Below are 16,688 nucleotides of genomic sequence, written 5' to 3' on the forward strand. Positions count from 1 at the left end.
TAACAGTGTGGACTGTGTTTACATGGAATGGACTGGATCCTCTGGTCCAACCGACCTGATCACAGACTGGAAATGGTTATGTTCAGCTACTTTGACACCCTTTGCAACCGTTCGTGGACTTCAGGTCTCCAGATAATGATGGAATTTTTATTGATGACAGTGCACTATTTCACCACGCCACACCTGTCAGCGACCGGTTTAAGAACATTGTGGACAATTCGAGTGAATGATTTGACCACCCAGACTGCACGACATGAAACCCATCGAATATTTATGGGACATTATCAAGAGGTTAGTTCATGCACAAAATCCTGCGCTGGCAACACTTTCATAATTGCGGATGACTATAGAGGCAGCAAGGCCAATTATTTCAGCATGGGACTTCCAACGACTTGTTGACTCCATGCCATGTCGAGTTGCTGTACTCCACCAGGCAAAAGGAGGTCCAACATTATATGAGGAGGTATCCCATGACTTTTACCACCTCACTGTAATGGTCACCTTCATGATTTAGTGGTTAGGTGAGCTGATTACCAATCTGGAGGCTGTCGTTTACTTACCAGATGATGAAGATATGGACTTTTAACACACAACATCTTATGTGGAACTAGAATAAGTGAGCAACTAGATTAAACAAGAAAAGTTTTAGAAGTAGTGAAATGTACCTTCTGTTTACCAGTTGTCTGGTAAACATCTGTGAAAGTGAGGAGAATGTTTCAAAGGCTAGCCTGAGCAGTAATTTTCTTCCATGCAGAGTTAGAAGCAGGATCTATTTCATATGGGGAGAGGGGGGGAGGGGGGGAGGAGGAGGGGTGAGGGGGGGGGGGGGAACTGCCAATTGAATCAAATATGAGATTCATGCACAACTGAACAATTTAAGATTCTTCCTACAATTCATTAAGACTGAAAATATTACAATTTCTGCATCACTCACAATATTTTTAATTTCCATTACATTTTAATGGTTACAGCATCATCATCATCATCATCATCATCATTATTATTATCATCATAATCACCACCACCACCACCACCACCACCACCACCACACAAAATGCATCCTTTACGTAACTGTTCTTAGAGCAAAGTAGTAAGCAAGGTGGCCAGGAAGTTATTTTGTGCTTTTTTGTAATGGTGCAATAGACTTCTTGCACACAAAAGTCACAAAATAGACTTCTGGGCACCTCAAAGTACTACTGCAAGGAAACCCCAGTGCTATCCACAATGAACTTCTATGGAAAAGATGCCTTCCACCTGATAACAATGGTCTAACTGCCAAATCACATAGTAGAAATTAAAAACAGATAATTTGAAATCAAGGGCAACCACAGCTAAAATACTTACACGTAGTTCACAGTTCTTTCAAGCAGTAAAATCCAGATGTTAAAAAATAGCTAAAAGTGATGAACATATAGCTGAATGAAAGCTAGTCAATCCACTATAGCTGTATTTGCTGAAGTCCTTGTATGCTCGCACTACTGGTTTCACTACATTTTTAGTTGCATCTTCTCGTGCATCTATTGCTGTTACATGTGGTTATTGCAGTTTACAATTGACAGGGTGTAATGGTCAATATGCACGTCATTGCACTAATATTCTCAAGATCATTTTGGCATCTGATTTTACTACTTGGAAGTTCTGTAAACTACGTAGAAATTAAAAAGCTTATGACTGGTACAGAAACTGTGATATTTTCATTTAGAGAGTAACAGTATTCACAGCGCAGTTCATAATGAATGAAATGGTAATTCATTCAATGTACTTTGACAAAACTTATTTAATCATTTTCTTCTCAGTGGAGTCATTTTTACATAAAAACAAAACAAAAATAAAAGAAAGAAATTCTCAGCGTACCAGATACAATATGGTTAGATTTGCACCTCACTCACCACAGTACAAATAATCTCTCATGGTTAAGGTCATTTTCAAAACTAACACAGTTCAAGAGAACTAAAGACACGAAATCCACATAGAAACCAAGATACTTTATAAATACGTATTTATGAAGAGTTCATACAGAGAACTTACTTATTGTTATCACCCCCTCCTTCATCAACGAAGTCTTTCTTTACATCTTCTGGAACGTCGTCATCGCTTTCATCGCTGTAGTCCACAGACATGCCATCCTAAATGTGATGTCCAAAATCATATATGATTTTCAAGTACATTTTTAACCATAGGAAATTAGACTGTAAGAAACCTTATTGTTAAAACTTATATAAAAAATGCATTACCCTTATATTGGCCAAGATGTCCTCCTCCTGCGACTCAACAGGTATAATATCAAATGGTGACCCTGATTCTGAGTAACGTAGAAAATAGCCTCCAGCAGTTGACGAGCTATCTTGTGAATGGGCACTACTGGTACTACAGTCAGGACTTGCTGTATGACTTGTGAGGTTCAGGCTGCTACCTTCATCAAATTTTATCCCTTTCAGAGCATTTCGCAATGATTTGAATTCCTAAAAAAATAAAAAATGGAATGTATGCGTAAACAACACACTGGTAAGCAAACAAACATATTAAAAATAAATAATTATTAGGCAAGCTAGTCTTGTTTTGCAATACACACATTTGAGTGAAACCATTATCAGAAGACAACCAGCTCAAAAATTTTCAGAAATATATAGTAGAAATAAGGAAATGGCTGTTTTAATGTAAAAATCTGTCAACGCTCCAAATAAGTTATTGCATTATGTTATTCTTTCCACTATGCTCAGAAACAGCTGACTGACATATGGCAAATGTAAAGTTGCGTAATAATTCTTGTCATGTAAAATCTATCTTGAAACAACAAAGCTGAAAAGAAAATGGAAGTTGAGCATGATGTGCCACAAAAAGAACTGATAATCATTTTCATCATAACTCTGTACACACCAATGATAATCTAAAACCAAAGTTGGATGAATGCAGAGCTAGAATTGTGCTCCACTCATAGACGTGTGCAACAACCATCAGAAGCAGCAGTATCTAGTTTGAACAGTGTTTAGTTTAGTCATTTTTAAATCAAAATACGTGAACACTTCCTTTCTGTTAACTTGTGTTTAGTGGTTTTCATGAATTTCTTTGAGGTGCTTGTATAATACGTGAGCATAAGTGTAAAGTGAGCTGACTTCGTTGAATAATTTCTCACTGCTTTGAGTGCTACTGTCACAAAATTCACTTTGAATTTTCGTCTGTTACAAACAGTAAATAGTGATGATCTCACTGCCTTTTCTAGTGAACTGAACTATCATATAGCTCTTGGGCTTCCAGGCAACTGAGTTTTTTGATATGTAGAATGTTTCACTGAGTGTCACTACCATCATCATCTGGCCAATAGATCAGGGGAGTGACAATCACTGAAACAATACACCATTTCAATGAAGTCATGCAAATGGAAATCCAAGAACTTTGTATGAGCAAACACTCAGGTACCCTCCAGCCATAAACTAGCTACCAGTCAGTAGAAGCAACTAAACACTATAATGTGTTTAGGTTAGTCATTTTCTTACAGGCCTCGGGACAAAAGTGAACAGTAACTGTCTTTTTACCTGTGTTCAGTAGTATTTATTAATTTGTTTTCTAAGTGTTTGGCTACTGAGAAAGTGTTTTTGTCTAGTGCACTAAATAATAGTGTAGTTATAGCCAGGTTCAGCACAGCAGCAGTGGTTTGAATGTAGCTAGCATCTGCTTGGGGTAGTAGTAAATTTCTTGTGTAGTTGAGCATATGTAAAAATACACTGCTGACCATTAAACCGCAACACCATGAAGGCAGAATGCAACAAATGTAAAACTGCTTGGATATGCAAATGATCAGCATTTCAGCGCAACTGCACAAAGTAGACATGATTATGTTGTGACAGTGCCACGACATTTAACAGTGCCGCCACAACAGTACGCGCAAACGGCGATAGAGGTGCTCCGCAACTAGGCTGAGTGCGGGAGCGCCACCTAGCTACCAACAGCGCCGGCCGCATGTCACGGCATGGCAGTCGAATGAGAGATACTGAGTTGTTATCATGTAACCAGCTATTGTTTCTAAGTGAGTGTGTTTGAATATCCACGCAATTATTGGTGATTAAAGGTTATAACACTTTTTGGCGACGAGGTCGGATATTTTCACTGCGATGTGGATTTGTGTGTTCGTGACGGGGCAGACATGGAACAGCTTATGCAAGCGCTCATTGAACAACAAACACAGCTGACGGCTGCTATTCAGGCATTGTCTACGTCGCTTACTCATCGTCTGTCTTCCTCTTCTCCGCCTCCATTCCCTCCTTACGACGAGGCCGCTGAAGACTGGGAGGATTATGAAAGGCGTTTGCGGCAACACTTCTTGGCTTTCGGCGTTGTCGATGCTCCGATGTGTAAGTTGTTATTTCTATCTTGGATTTCCCCATGGATCTATCAGCTGCTATCTCAGTTAGCGCCTCTGCAGGAACCTGCCTCCCTGTCCTTCCAAGAAATGTGTGACTTATTGTCTAACTATTAGTGCAAAAACACCCACGTCGTTGCCGCCCGCGTGGCGTTCTACCGGTGCCGTAAACAGCCCCATCAACCTTACCGGGCTTGGGCGGCGGAACTACACGGTCTGAGTAGGAAATGTCAGTTTGTCATGGACACTCATCATGAGTCTTATGCTGATTCAATGGTTAGGGATGCTATTCTACGGCTTGCTCCTGATAAAGAAGTTCGGCAACGTGCCCTACAACTGCCAAACCCGTCGTTGTCGGAAGTTCTAAGCATCACTCAATCCTTTGAAGTGTCTCACGCTGCTGGCGCGCAAATAGATGCGTGGTGTGATGTAGGCGCTGTACAGTCAACTTTCGACATGGTCAATTTGCCTGTTTCACAGGAGAATGAAGATTTGGCGGCGGTTCACTCACCTAAACGACGTCGCGTTGGGCCACAATGTTCGCAGCGAAAACAGCAACCACAGAAGCAGGTTCGTTCCGCACTTCCTTCTTGTCCACGTTGTTTCGTACAGCATGACAGGGCCGCGTGTCCAAAACGTTGGGCCACGTGTAATTCATGTAGGAAAAAAGGCCACATTGCTTCTGTGTGTCAGTCCCCTAAAGTTCCTGTCGACGAGGACGAGGCATTGGACATGGATGTTAATTGTGTGCTTTCTCAAACAAATAAGTTGTTTGTTACTGCTCGTGTTCTGGATAAAGACATTTGCATGCAAGTGGACACTGGCTCTGCAGTAACTCTCATTAATTCTCGCACGTATTTGGAGTTGGGCTCCCCTCCCTTATCTCCAGTTACGCGAAATCTGAGAACTTATAATAAACAGAAAGTTCCTATCATTGGCCAGTTTGATGCTTCCACTGCCTACAAGTCTGTTGTTAGGCCCCTCATGTTTTATGTGGTGGATCATGCGGGCACTGAAAACCTGTTTGCTTATGATGCTTTCCAGTTGTTCGGGTTCTCCATTGATGATGATGTGCACCTCATATCTGAGGATATTCCGTATCAACAGCTGGATGGATTGTGTTCTGAATTTTCGTCCGTGTTCTCTGCTGGTCTGGGTCGTGCCAAGGATTTTGAAGCCCACATTACTCTTAAACCTACAGCTCGCCCTAAGTTTTTCCGGGCACGCCCTATTCCGGTGGTGTTGCGTGCACCTGTCAAGGCTGAGATAGACAGGTTAATAGCTTCAGAGTTTCTCCTTCCTGTTACCTCCAGCGAATGGACATCGCCACTCGTGGTGGTTTCTAAACCAAACAGGAGTCTGCGAATGTGTGGTGATTTTAAAGCCACCGTCAACGCTCAGAGCCTCATTGACACTTATCCTCTTCCCCGTCCTGAGGAGTTATTTAGCAAGCTCGCTGGGGGCCAGTTCTTTTCCAAACTTGACTTAGCGGAGGCATACCATCAGTTGCCGTTGGATGCTTCTTCCAAGGAATTTCTCGTCATCAACACTCCTTGTGGGTTGTATCAGTACCAGCGGTTACCATTTGGCGTCGGTAGCGCGCCGGTCATTTTTCAGCAATTTTTGGAACAGCTCACGTCTTCCGTTCCCGGCTGCATAAACTATCTGGATGACATTGTTGTCACGGGGGCCTCCACTGAGGAGCACATTCACAATTTGCGTTCACTGTTTCGGGTTTTGCATTTGGCTGGGTTGAAGTGCAATCTGGACAAGTCACAGTTCTTCCAACCCTCCATTGTGTATCTTGGTTTCCACTTGTCCCGTGAGGGTATACGTCCTCTACGTCAGCACGTTGCGGCCATTAACGGTCTACCCCGGCCGTCTACGGTCAAAGAACTTCGGGCGTTTCTAGGCAAGATTGCTTATTATCACAAATTCATTCCATCCGCAGTGGCGGTAGCTCATCCTCTGCATCAGCTGTTACGCAAAAACGTCCCTTTCTGTTGGTCCGACGAGTGTGAGCAGGCTTTTGTCCACCTGAAGGCTCATTTGCAGTCAGCGCCTTGTCTTGCCACATTCCGTCTGGATCAGCACTTGGTTCTGGCGACTGACGCGTCGCAGTATGACCTAGGGGCTGTTCTCGCCCATCGGTATGAGGCTGCATCGGAACGACCCATCACCTATGCTTCCAAGACCCTCAACGATGCGCAACGGCGTTACTCTCAAATTGAAAAGGAGGCGCTCGCTATCATTTATGCTCTAAAAAAGTTCAGCATTTTTTTGTATGGTTCTAAGTTTCACCTCATCACCGACCACAAGCCGCTGGTCTCTCTGTTCAGCCCATCGGCGTCGCTTCCGGATAAGGCAGCTCACCGCCTGCAACGTTGGGCCTTATACTTGTCTCGTTTTCACTATGAGATTCACTAACGCCCCACGGCCCAGCACGCCAACGCTGACGCATTGTCGCGATTGCCGATGGGCCCCGACCCAGTTTTCGATCGTGATTAACTACTCTGTTTCCACATTGCTGAGGAAGAACGTTGTGCGGTCGAGGGTTTTCCACTTACAGGTTCGCAGGTCGCATCGGCTACTACGCGGGACCTGGTCCTGCGTCAGGTGATCGGTTTTGTTCAACGGGGTTGACCGGACAGGACCAAGGGCCGGGCATCAGATCCCCTTCGCAACTACCATGCCTTGCGCCTTCGTCTGTCTGTTCGTGATGGTGTTGTTCTTCTGGCCACGGATGGCGCATCTCCACGGGTCGTGGTGCCAGCCTCTCTTCACAAAGATGTTCTCAAACTGTTGCATGAAGGCCATTGGGGGATTTCTCGGACTACGTCCCTGGCCCGCAGGCACGTTTATTGGCCCGGTATTGATTCGGACATTGCCCACATGGTTGCTGCGTGTGGTCAGTGTGTTCAACAACTGGCTGCACCTCGTACAATGCCCTCTCCGTGGCCTGATCCGGCGCAGCCATGGGAACGGGTGCACACTGACTTTGCCGGCCCCTTCCTCGGTACTTATTGGCTACTGTTGATTGACGCCTTCTCGAAGTTTCAGTTGTTCAATGTCCGTCGCCCACCACTGTGGTGACGATGCTGGCTTTGTCCAAAATCTTTGCGCTAGAAGGTCTTCCATCCACAATCGTCACGGACAATGGCCCTCAGTTCTCTTCGCAGGCCTTCCGTGATTTTTGTACTGGACAAGGGATTCATCATGTTACAGCACCGCCCTTCCATCCGCAATCGAATGGGGAGGTCGAGCGCCTTGTCCGCACTTTCAAAAGCCAGATGAAAAAATTCTTTAGTGATTTTTCCACAAATGACGCTCTGCTGCAATTTCTGAGTTCTTATCGCTTCACGCCTCTGGGTGATCGCAGCCCTGCTGAACTCTTGCATGGCCGCCAACCACGCACTCTACTGCACCTGCTTCACCCTGTCAAGCCTTGTGCTGTGTCCCCTAGTGCGGGAAAATACTTGGTGGGCGTCGACGTGTGGGCACGAGGGTATGGATCTCGTCCTAAATGGATTCCAGGGGTCGTCAAGGCTCTTCGCGGCCGCTGGCTTTGTGAAATACGTACGGACGACGGCATGGTTGTTCGCCATTACGACCAGATGCGCCCACGAGTGGTGGCCACCCCAGTGCCACCGCCCCTTCCTTCGTCTCCACCAGCCCGAGAAGCCAGTCCTGTCACTGCTGCCAATCTACCATACGTGTTGATGCAGCCCACGTCGCTACCGCTTCCGAGTACACAGGAACCGGCCCCAGTCGCGACGCCGCCTTCTCCGGGACCCATTTCGCTGGAGCACACCCCCAGGTCCACGACACCTATGGATGCTGCTCCGGAGTTTTCACCCATCATCTCGTCCAGAAGGCATGTTCCATGCACGAGCTTCCGTCCTGGACATTTTCGACCATACTCTCGTGTCTCTCCACACGATCTTCTCGGGGCCTCACAAGAGGCCATGGATGTCTCCGCACTGTCCATGTCTCCAAGGAAGTGAGTGTTTTTTTTTTTTTTTTTCAAGGGAGGAAAAGTGTTGTGACAGTGCCACGACATTTAACAGTGCCACCACGACAGTATGTGCAAACGGCAATAGAGGCGCTCCGCAACTCGGCTGAGCACGGGAGCGCCACCTAGCTACGAACGGCGCCGGCCGCATGTCACGGCACGGCAGTCGAATGAGAGATACTGAGTTGTTATCATGTAACCAGCTATTGTTTCTAAGTGAGTGTGTTTGAATATCCACGCAATTATTGGTGATTAAAGGTTATAACAGATTAACACCATAAGGAAATATTACACAGTGGATTTCTCATTCAGAAATGTTGCTTATTTGTGAGATCATTTTATGCTTCGCCTAAGAAGAAGAAACATCTACCAGCACATATCGAAATCTGACAGTGGCAGGATCACTGCCTACTCAGATTTCCTGTTATCCGATACTGCAGCCCATGTTGGTCAGAAACCCATGACTGTCATGCAATTACGAAACTGATGAGTTCAGGAAAACCATACTCAATACCATGCAAAATCTCAACAGCCCCATGCGACAAACACTCAAGAGACCAGACTTATTTGGCAGTTGGCCATGTAGGATTGTACTGTCTCATCACACACCATGAATGAGAAAATAGGCTTGTTTGCAGCAAGTCAAGTGTCCACACAGACAGTGTGATAACATATGAAACACCAAAAACTATCAGCATGGTGATCATTGTTATGACTTCCCTTGACATGGCAGCGGAGGGAAACGTGTCAACAGCTGTGTGCCCAGTGACAACATTAGACACAGAATTGGTACACCATCATCTTTTCAGATGAGTCTTGGTTTTGCATCAGGTTCCGAAGAGAACAAGCATTGCCAGAACACATTAGTTGTCACAATATGGGCCCCACACTTGGCATCACGATACAGGGTGCCACTGAATATGCAACATGACCACCTCTGGTTTGTGTAGCCAGTAATTTGATTGGCAGCCATTCCACTTCTGAGGTGCTATGCCCAGTAGCTGTACACTTCTGTATCTTCAGGGGCTTCACATTATATTTCAACAAGATAACGCAAAACCATATGTTTCCTGTACTGCCCTGATGTACCTCAATACAGAGGTTGTTTGACAACTGCTCTGGCCAGCAATTTCTCCCGAACATTCACCCAGAGAAAACGTCTGGTCACTGACTGCTGAGAGACTGGCACACCACCATTCATCAGCCACAACAATTGATGAACTCTGGAAAAGACCTGATGTAGCATGGAATGACATACCATATGTCAATCAAGACAACTCCGACTATGTTCAGCTGGGTTACAGTCATTGTTGCTGGCAGAGGTAGTAGATCTGTGTATTACATTCTGCTCTCATGATGTATACCCACAATAAGTAAAATTTTGTCATTTTCTATCTATCCTGGAGTTGCAGTTCTAAAGGCCAGATGTGGAGATGGAGATTGCACCTGTTGTGTACAGATGAAAGGAGAGTTGGATACTGTCTGCAAGGAATTAGAAGCTGCATTAAGCATGGTCAGCAGACTTAAAGCTGGTGGGCCACACTGCAGTGCTGCTGAGGTGCCTTTAGCTGTAGCTGAGGCACTTCTGATATCTCTAGCTTAACCTGGAATCCCTGATGTCATAGCATCTCCCTAAACAACCGTCTGCCTGGTTCACACTCACCTGTGGGTGAATCACAAATTGTGATAGAGTCATGTATCTGAGAAAGAAAGGAAAATCTGGATACTTGCTACATGGTTGTCTGCTTACACCTTACAAACAGAGCTGAGGTCCTGCCCAAAGGTGATAGTACATATGAGGCAGAATGGTACATCTCAACTATTGCGACTGGGACCAATCTCCATGAAAGGTTGAAACACATGCAGATGATTGTTTTGCTAGTCATCAGGAGCTCTAAAATTAGGTACACGATGGAGTTCATCAGGGTTGTAATAGATAGGTTGAAAAGAAATGTCAGTGCCCACTCAGTATGTATGCCAGTGATTCCTGCCCAACACGTGCAGGAGGCCCTACTGCTACTAAGTGCACTAGATGCAGCAGGCTGCAAATAACAGTTCATGCTGGCATGGATGATGCCTGCTCCCTAGACTAACAGGCAACCGTCTGTTCCTACAGGTATATGGTTGAATTAGTGGCGACAGCTAGCCTCACTCACAGGATGGAAGCTGATATAGAGTCTTTTGCAGACTCATTCCCAGAAACAATTGTGGTCCTCTGCTTTGGAGACAAATGGAGTGCAGACACAAGAGGCTCAGACAATTTTGTAATGTTATTGGATGCAGTTTCCTCAACATTCCCAAGGGGAAGGGGGCAATAGTGAGAAAGTTCAGAAATACAAAGAATTTCATGGCCAATAAATTGTAATGAAATAACATCGCATTAAAAATTGATGATAATAATATCAATATGCTTGACAATTTTTGATTAGATTGCAGCTAGTCAGTTGCTCACATTTGATGAACTATTTAAAATGATGTTTCTTCGTCTTGCTTACTGCATGAACTGACTCATACTGTACTTCATAACAATGACCAATCAGAAGATGCTCAGATAAAGAAAAGTGTACACATTGTAAATTCTAGCTACTTCTAAGACCCACTAAATAAGTAAAATCATCTCTGCCTATCTGATCAATGAAGAATTTATTGTATGAAATACCAATGATTCCAAATTTCATTCTTATTTAAGGAGCTAAGGATGATCAGGGGTTTCATGAACCCACTTACCAAAGTCAATACATATGCACACCACTGCAAGTTTGTTAAGGGAAGCATTCGGGCATTAGAGTCAAACAATTTAGTGAAACATTAAAAATTATCTGGATGGTGATGTGAGGACTAAGATCTTGTTCCTCATCAATCTAATTTCAGTGTTTGTCAATTCTGGTTTTCAAGGCTTTGGTTTTATAGACAGGGAGTTCCATTCATGACTTTTAACCTTGTTTTATAAACCACAATATACAGTACAATCCAGACAAAACTTCATCCTGCATCCTAGTCCAGGATAATATATAGTGTGTGTGTGTGTGTGTGTGTGTGTGTGCGCGCGTGTGTGTGTGCGCGCGTGTGTATAATTCTTGGGCTAGAACACAGCACGAATTTTTAGTGTTAGTATTAATTCTATGCCAGGGAGTTCACATGAACTTTAAAAAGAGCACAGATATAAATAATAAGCAGGTAACAACAGTAGGTGCATACCAGTGGCAAATCATGCAGAAGGTGAAATCTCAGTTGGACTGAATACATTTTGTGCTGAGAGAGTGGGCAGGACATTCATAGGCAAGTTCAGGTCATGAGCCCACACAGATGGTTGTTTCCTTCTTTCTTTTGGTTTTATTACTATCGTCTATAGAATGGCCAAAGCTACAATTGCACATTCATTGATGTATTGCCTGTTAGCTTTTGTCTCAAGATCTTCGGCCAGTGTTAGTTTAATGATCTTCCTGCGATTCCACCAGTATGAGTGGCTGGCACTGTCAAATATTCCCCCTCCATTGCTGCTGGACACCAGTAACTGAGGGTGAATACTGGACAGTGCCAGCCACTCATGGTGGCGAAACATCAGGGAAAGATTAAACAAACAGCCAAGGATCCTGAGACAGAAGCTTGCTGGCAATATGTCAACAAGTGGCCAGGGAAGTATGAACTATTTTATATGTTTAGTGATTATTTTTACATTTTACATTATTTTCATTCCATCCAGGATTTTTCAGTTGCAATGTAAGTATCTTGTGTTAATTGGACCATATAGGACATTTCAGAAAGAATATCAAATATTTTAGGAGTTGATGCTACAGCTAATTCATAAAAATTTACATCTGCATTGCTAATCTGCAAATAATACTTAAGTGTCTTGCAAAGGGTTCATCAAACTACATTCACACTAATTCTCTATTCTTTCACTCTCCAACTGCGTGCAGAAAAAAAGAACACCCATATCTTTTTGTGTGAGGTCTGATTCGCCTTTATTATAATGCTCTCTTCTCACTTTATTGTGAGCTCGGATTCCCCTTTATTATAATTGTCTTTTCTCTCTATGTAGGTAGGCGTCAACAAAACATTTTCATATTCGAAGGAGAAAGCTGGTTTTTTAAATTACATGAGAAGATCCTGTTGCAACAGAAAATGCCTTTGTTTTAATGATGTCCACCCCAAATACTGTATCATGTCAGTGACGCTCTCCCTTACTTCTCCACGATACAAAAACGTGCTGACCTCCTTTAAACGTTGTCAATGTACTCCGTTAATCCTATCTCTTAAGAATCCCACATCATGCAGCAGTACTCCAAAAGAGGGCTGACAAGTGTGATGTTCTGCCAATATAAGGCAGTTTTTGATTTGCCTTCCCCACTACATTTTCTATGCATTCATTCCAGTTGAGGTTGTTCGTAATTGTAATTTCTAGGTGTTTAGTTGAATTCGCGGCCTTTAATTTTAGTTGATTTGTTGCATAACTAAAGTTTAACAGATTCCTTTAAGCACTCATGGGGTGGATCTCACAAATTGTTTTGCAATTGTTTTCTATCTTCTAATGACTTTACTAGACAATAAACAACAGTGTCATATATAAACAGCCTAAGACAGCTGGTGAGATTATCTCCCAAATCGCTTATAAAGATAAGGAACAGAGGGCCTATAATACTACCTTGGGGAATGCTAGAAACCACTCCTGTTTTATTCAATGACTTTCCATCAATCTCTACAAACTGTGATCTCTCTGACAGGAGATTACGAATCTAGTCGCATAACAGACGGTATTCCATAAGCACGCAACCCGATTACAAGATGCTTGGGAGGAGTCTATTTGCAAATCTAGAAATAAAGAATCAATTTGAAATCCTTGTCGATAGCACTCAGCACTTAGTGTGAATAAAGAGCTAGTTGTGCTTCACAAGTACGATGTTTCCAAAGTCCGTCTCGACTGTGTGTCAATAGACATAATTCATAATGTTTGAACACAACATGTTCCAAAATACTGCTGCATATTGATGTTAATGATATGGGCCTGTAATTTGGTGGATTACACCTATTGCCTAATCCAAACAAAAACACTCCATATACCACGTGTTCTACAGAAAATATTTTAGGAGATGATAATACACACTAATTTGAATAAAAACACTCCATCCACTGTGATTCCAATTTTTCTTGGTTACAGAGATACAGCTGTTAGAATGTAGCCAAAACACTTGCAGATGGTGTTAGGAAAAGACAAATGATTAATTTCAAAGTTTATTTTCATAAATTCCCCTCCAACTGCAATACATATTTAATTTCTCTTGACAACACCATGTGTAACTCTACCGAGGTCATTGTGATGTTCTTTTATGAGAGCAGCACAAGTCATAAGCGAAACAAGCAATTTGCCTCACATATTTATTTTTTCTTTCTATACTTCCATCTCCAAACCACCCCCAAAGGCAAAAATGTAAAGGGAGTAAAGGATGCGCACCTTGGTGGCCAAGAAACATGACTATTTTGGCCTAGCCATCATCCATCGAACACTGATATGATGTGTCACCTGACAACTAGAACATGCAGGGGAAGAACATACCTAGCCATGTAGCCAAAGGAACCTCTTCCAGTAATGCCAGATGCTCATTTTCAAGGAAGTTGAGATAATAAGGGCCTGTATCACAATGCAGCAGCACAACAGCCCCAATCAACAGATTGTTTATCATACCACACTACACATTTACAGACAAGTGTTCTTGAAAATGTGTCTCCACAAAGGCATGTTGCTTTAGTCGGACGACTAATGTGAGTTACGAGTATTACTGATACAGTCACATGTGAAAGTGGCTTCAGCAGTAAACAGCTTTAATGGGGTTACTCAGTGATTTACAACTGGCCTGTGACAAAGTTCCAGTAGTCTAATTTCATCTCCTTCTTGAAGCTAGCAGCTTCCATGGGGCCTGCAGTAGTAATTGAAAGCACCACAACAGCTGCTGACTATGTGAACATTATTATGGACCAACTGTAACCCCTTATGCTTGATGTCTTCCCCAACAGCAGTGGCATCTTCCTGCAGGATAACTATCCCTGTCACAAGGGCAGAATCATGCAGGAGCATGATAGTGAACTGATGTTGACGTCTTGGCGATCTTGGCGTATCTGAATCCGATGACACCCAACGGGGATGCTATTGGGCACCACCTCCACATCCACAAACTAACTGCCCATAAATTATGGGAAGTGTCTGACCTGTGTGTAGGCATCTGCTGCCACAAATGTCTGGAAACCTACTAAGTACTTGTTGAATCCATGGTACGCAAAATCACTGCTGAATTGTGTTCCAGAGGTGGACCAACAAACTTTTAAGTAGGTGGTCATAATGTTTTGGCTGATCAGTGTAAATTGGACACGTCATAGGGAATAAAACCACCTACTAAAAAACATACTACTACTACTACTACTACTACTACTACTACTACTACTACTGAAATACCCAGTACAGTATACAATAATATAATATCCAAGAGCTGATTAAGAATTAAACGACTTCATTATCATATACAAATCCAATCTTAAACCTACATTGTTAGCCGCCAGCATCCAAATGAAACTCTTTGTTACAACCAGCAGCAAACAGCTACATGTCTGCCAAGTGCTGATGCAAATTACTTCAAAAGTGACAAAAGAATTTAATATTGTTTCATATCGCTCCCTCCCATAACAAAACAGGAATACTTATCTATCTCCACATGACACCTTATACAGCAGTTGTCATAGCTACAGAAGTGCCACACAAAGAAAAGAGAGATCTCCAGGAACAGAAACACCATAGGAGGATTCTATACCTTTTAGAAACCACATTGGAGAAATAATTTGTCACTTTCTGTTGTAAAATGTAGTGTGCTCGATACACACTACATTCTTCGATATACGCCATAGTCCTAAATACAATATGACAACAACTCTCTACAAAATGTTTCAGTTCGGTTTTGAGCATAAATTCAAGGTGCATTTGCTTATGGCACCTTTGCTGTAAGGTGGACAGTCTCACTGTCTCACAAATGTAATACTGCCAAGAAGCATGATGTGTTTCCCTCCATAACCTTAACTGCAAACAGGATGACAAGTGCTGAAAGGATGATTTAAAAGAGATATCAATAGAAATTTCAAATAAGCTCACACTATGATATTTCAAGAGCTGTATGGCAGGTCCTACCATCAACTGGACAGTAATAGGATAGGTCTGTGTTTTTAAGGCCCAGTACACTACACTGCAATGAGTATTTTGCTTTCCTTAAAGTACTCCATTCTCTTTACAATTTCAATATTATTTCCCCACTTTGTACCTAACGTAGAAATTGTGAACCATTCATCCACCAAGATACAGGCAAAAACCATTTAAAACTTGCATCATGGATGGCTATAGTGTCCAACTACTGATCACTAAAACAGTAAGTTTACACTCTCTGGTTCTGTCTTAAGCTCCTATGTAGTACGTATTGCATTACCCATGCCATAAAATCTTTTTTCTGACATGAAGTACTAAAGAATTAGATACTCCACTGCTGATCATAGGCAAGAAAGGCGAAGCTGAGGTTTATAGTGCAAAAGTTATTTCTGATGTAATTTAGGACTGTAAGTGTAAAATTTAGTCCCAATTATTTACATCATTTCCTTCCATGTAAAGGAACAATTTTGTAATCTTAAAAATGAAATTAACAGTTCTTGTATGCCGACAACTTTTGATGCGAGCACGTGGTAAATTTTTAATATATGACTGAATAAATTCCAGTTCAAAGTTCAACAAATCAAAATTACCTAGTCCTTAATACAGTTATCATAAACTGCAGTAGTAGCTGCAGCTGTAGCTACTACTTCTACCACCACTACCACCACCATCATCACCACCACCACCACCACCACCACGACTACTACTACTACTACTACTACTACTACTACTACAGTTACTATTACCATCATCTCAGGCTGCTGCAGCTGTTACTTACCTGTAACTGAAGGATAGTGAAATTATTTTTAACAGGGCAGAGTTCCCAATTCTCATTTTCTAAGAACAGCCTTAGCTCTTCCAAGCGTTCTCTGTGATAACTTTTAAAGTAATTTGTACTCTGTTCTCGAATAGAATTTTGTAATTCTTCTGATTTGCTTCCACAAAATTCCTCACCTACTTCCATCAACCTGCGTGAAATAACGTTTCCAAGATGAATGCCAAACAAATAACTAAATACTATGGAAGAATTATGGCTCCATACTGATACACAAAAGAGAGATTAAGTTTTCATACCGTTGTCAATATTGTTTAGTACATAACTAACAACTTAAAAGATCTACAGTTCTCATTCAAAA

At 42.5% G+C, this 16,688-nt stretch overlaps 1 protein-coding gene across 4 annotated transcripts in view; it reads right to left on the reverse strand.

Moving 5' to 3' along the window:
• LOC126184795 (syndetin) overlaps nt 1-16,688 on the reverse strand; it is a 169,720-nt gene that overhangs the window by 87,170 nt on the left and 65,862 nt on the right. For all 4 annotated transcript variants that reach the window (XM_049927374.1, XM_049927375.1, XM_049927377.1 and 1 more), the window contains 3 exons: nt 16,331-16,520; nt 2,235-2,462; nt 2,029-2,126 (listed from right to left, as the gene is read on the reverse strand). In XM_049927374.1, the coding sequence (XP_049783331.1) occupies nt 2,029-2,126; nt 2,235-2,462; nt 16,331-16,520 (516 nt within the window). The remainder of the gene's footprint in view (nt 1-2,028; nt 2,127-2,234; nt 2,463-16,330; nt 16,521-16,688) is intronic.

Source organism: Schistocerca cancellata, chromosome 4 (genome assembly GCF_023864275.1).
Source record: "Schistocerca cancellata isolate TAMUIC-IGC-003103 chromosome 4, iqSchCanc2.1, whole genome shotgun sequence".
Taxonomy (NCBI): domain Eukaryota; kingdom Metazoa; phylum Arthropoda; class Insecta; order Orthoptera; family Acrididae; genus Schistocerca; species Schistocerca cancellata.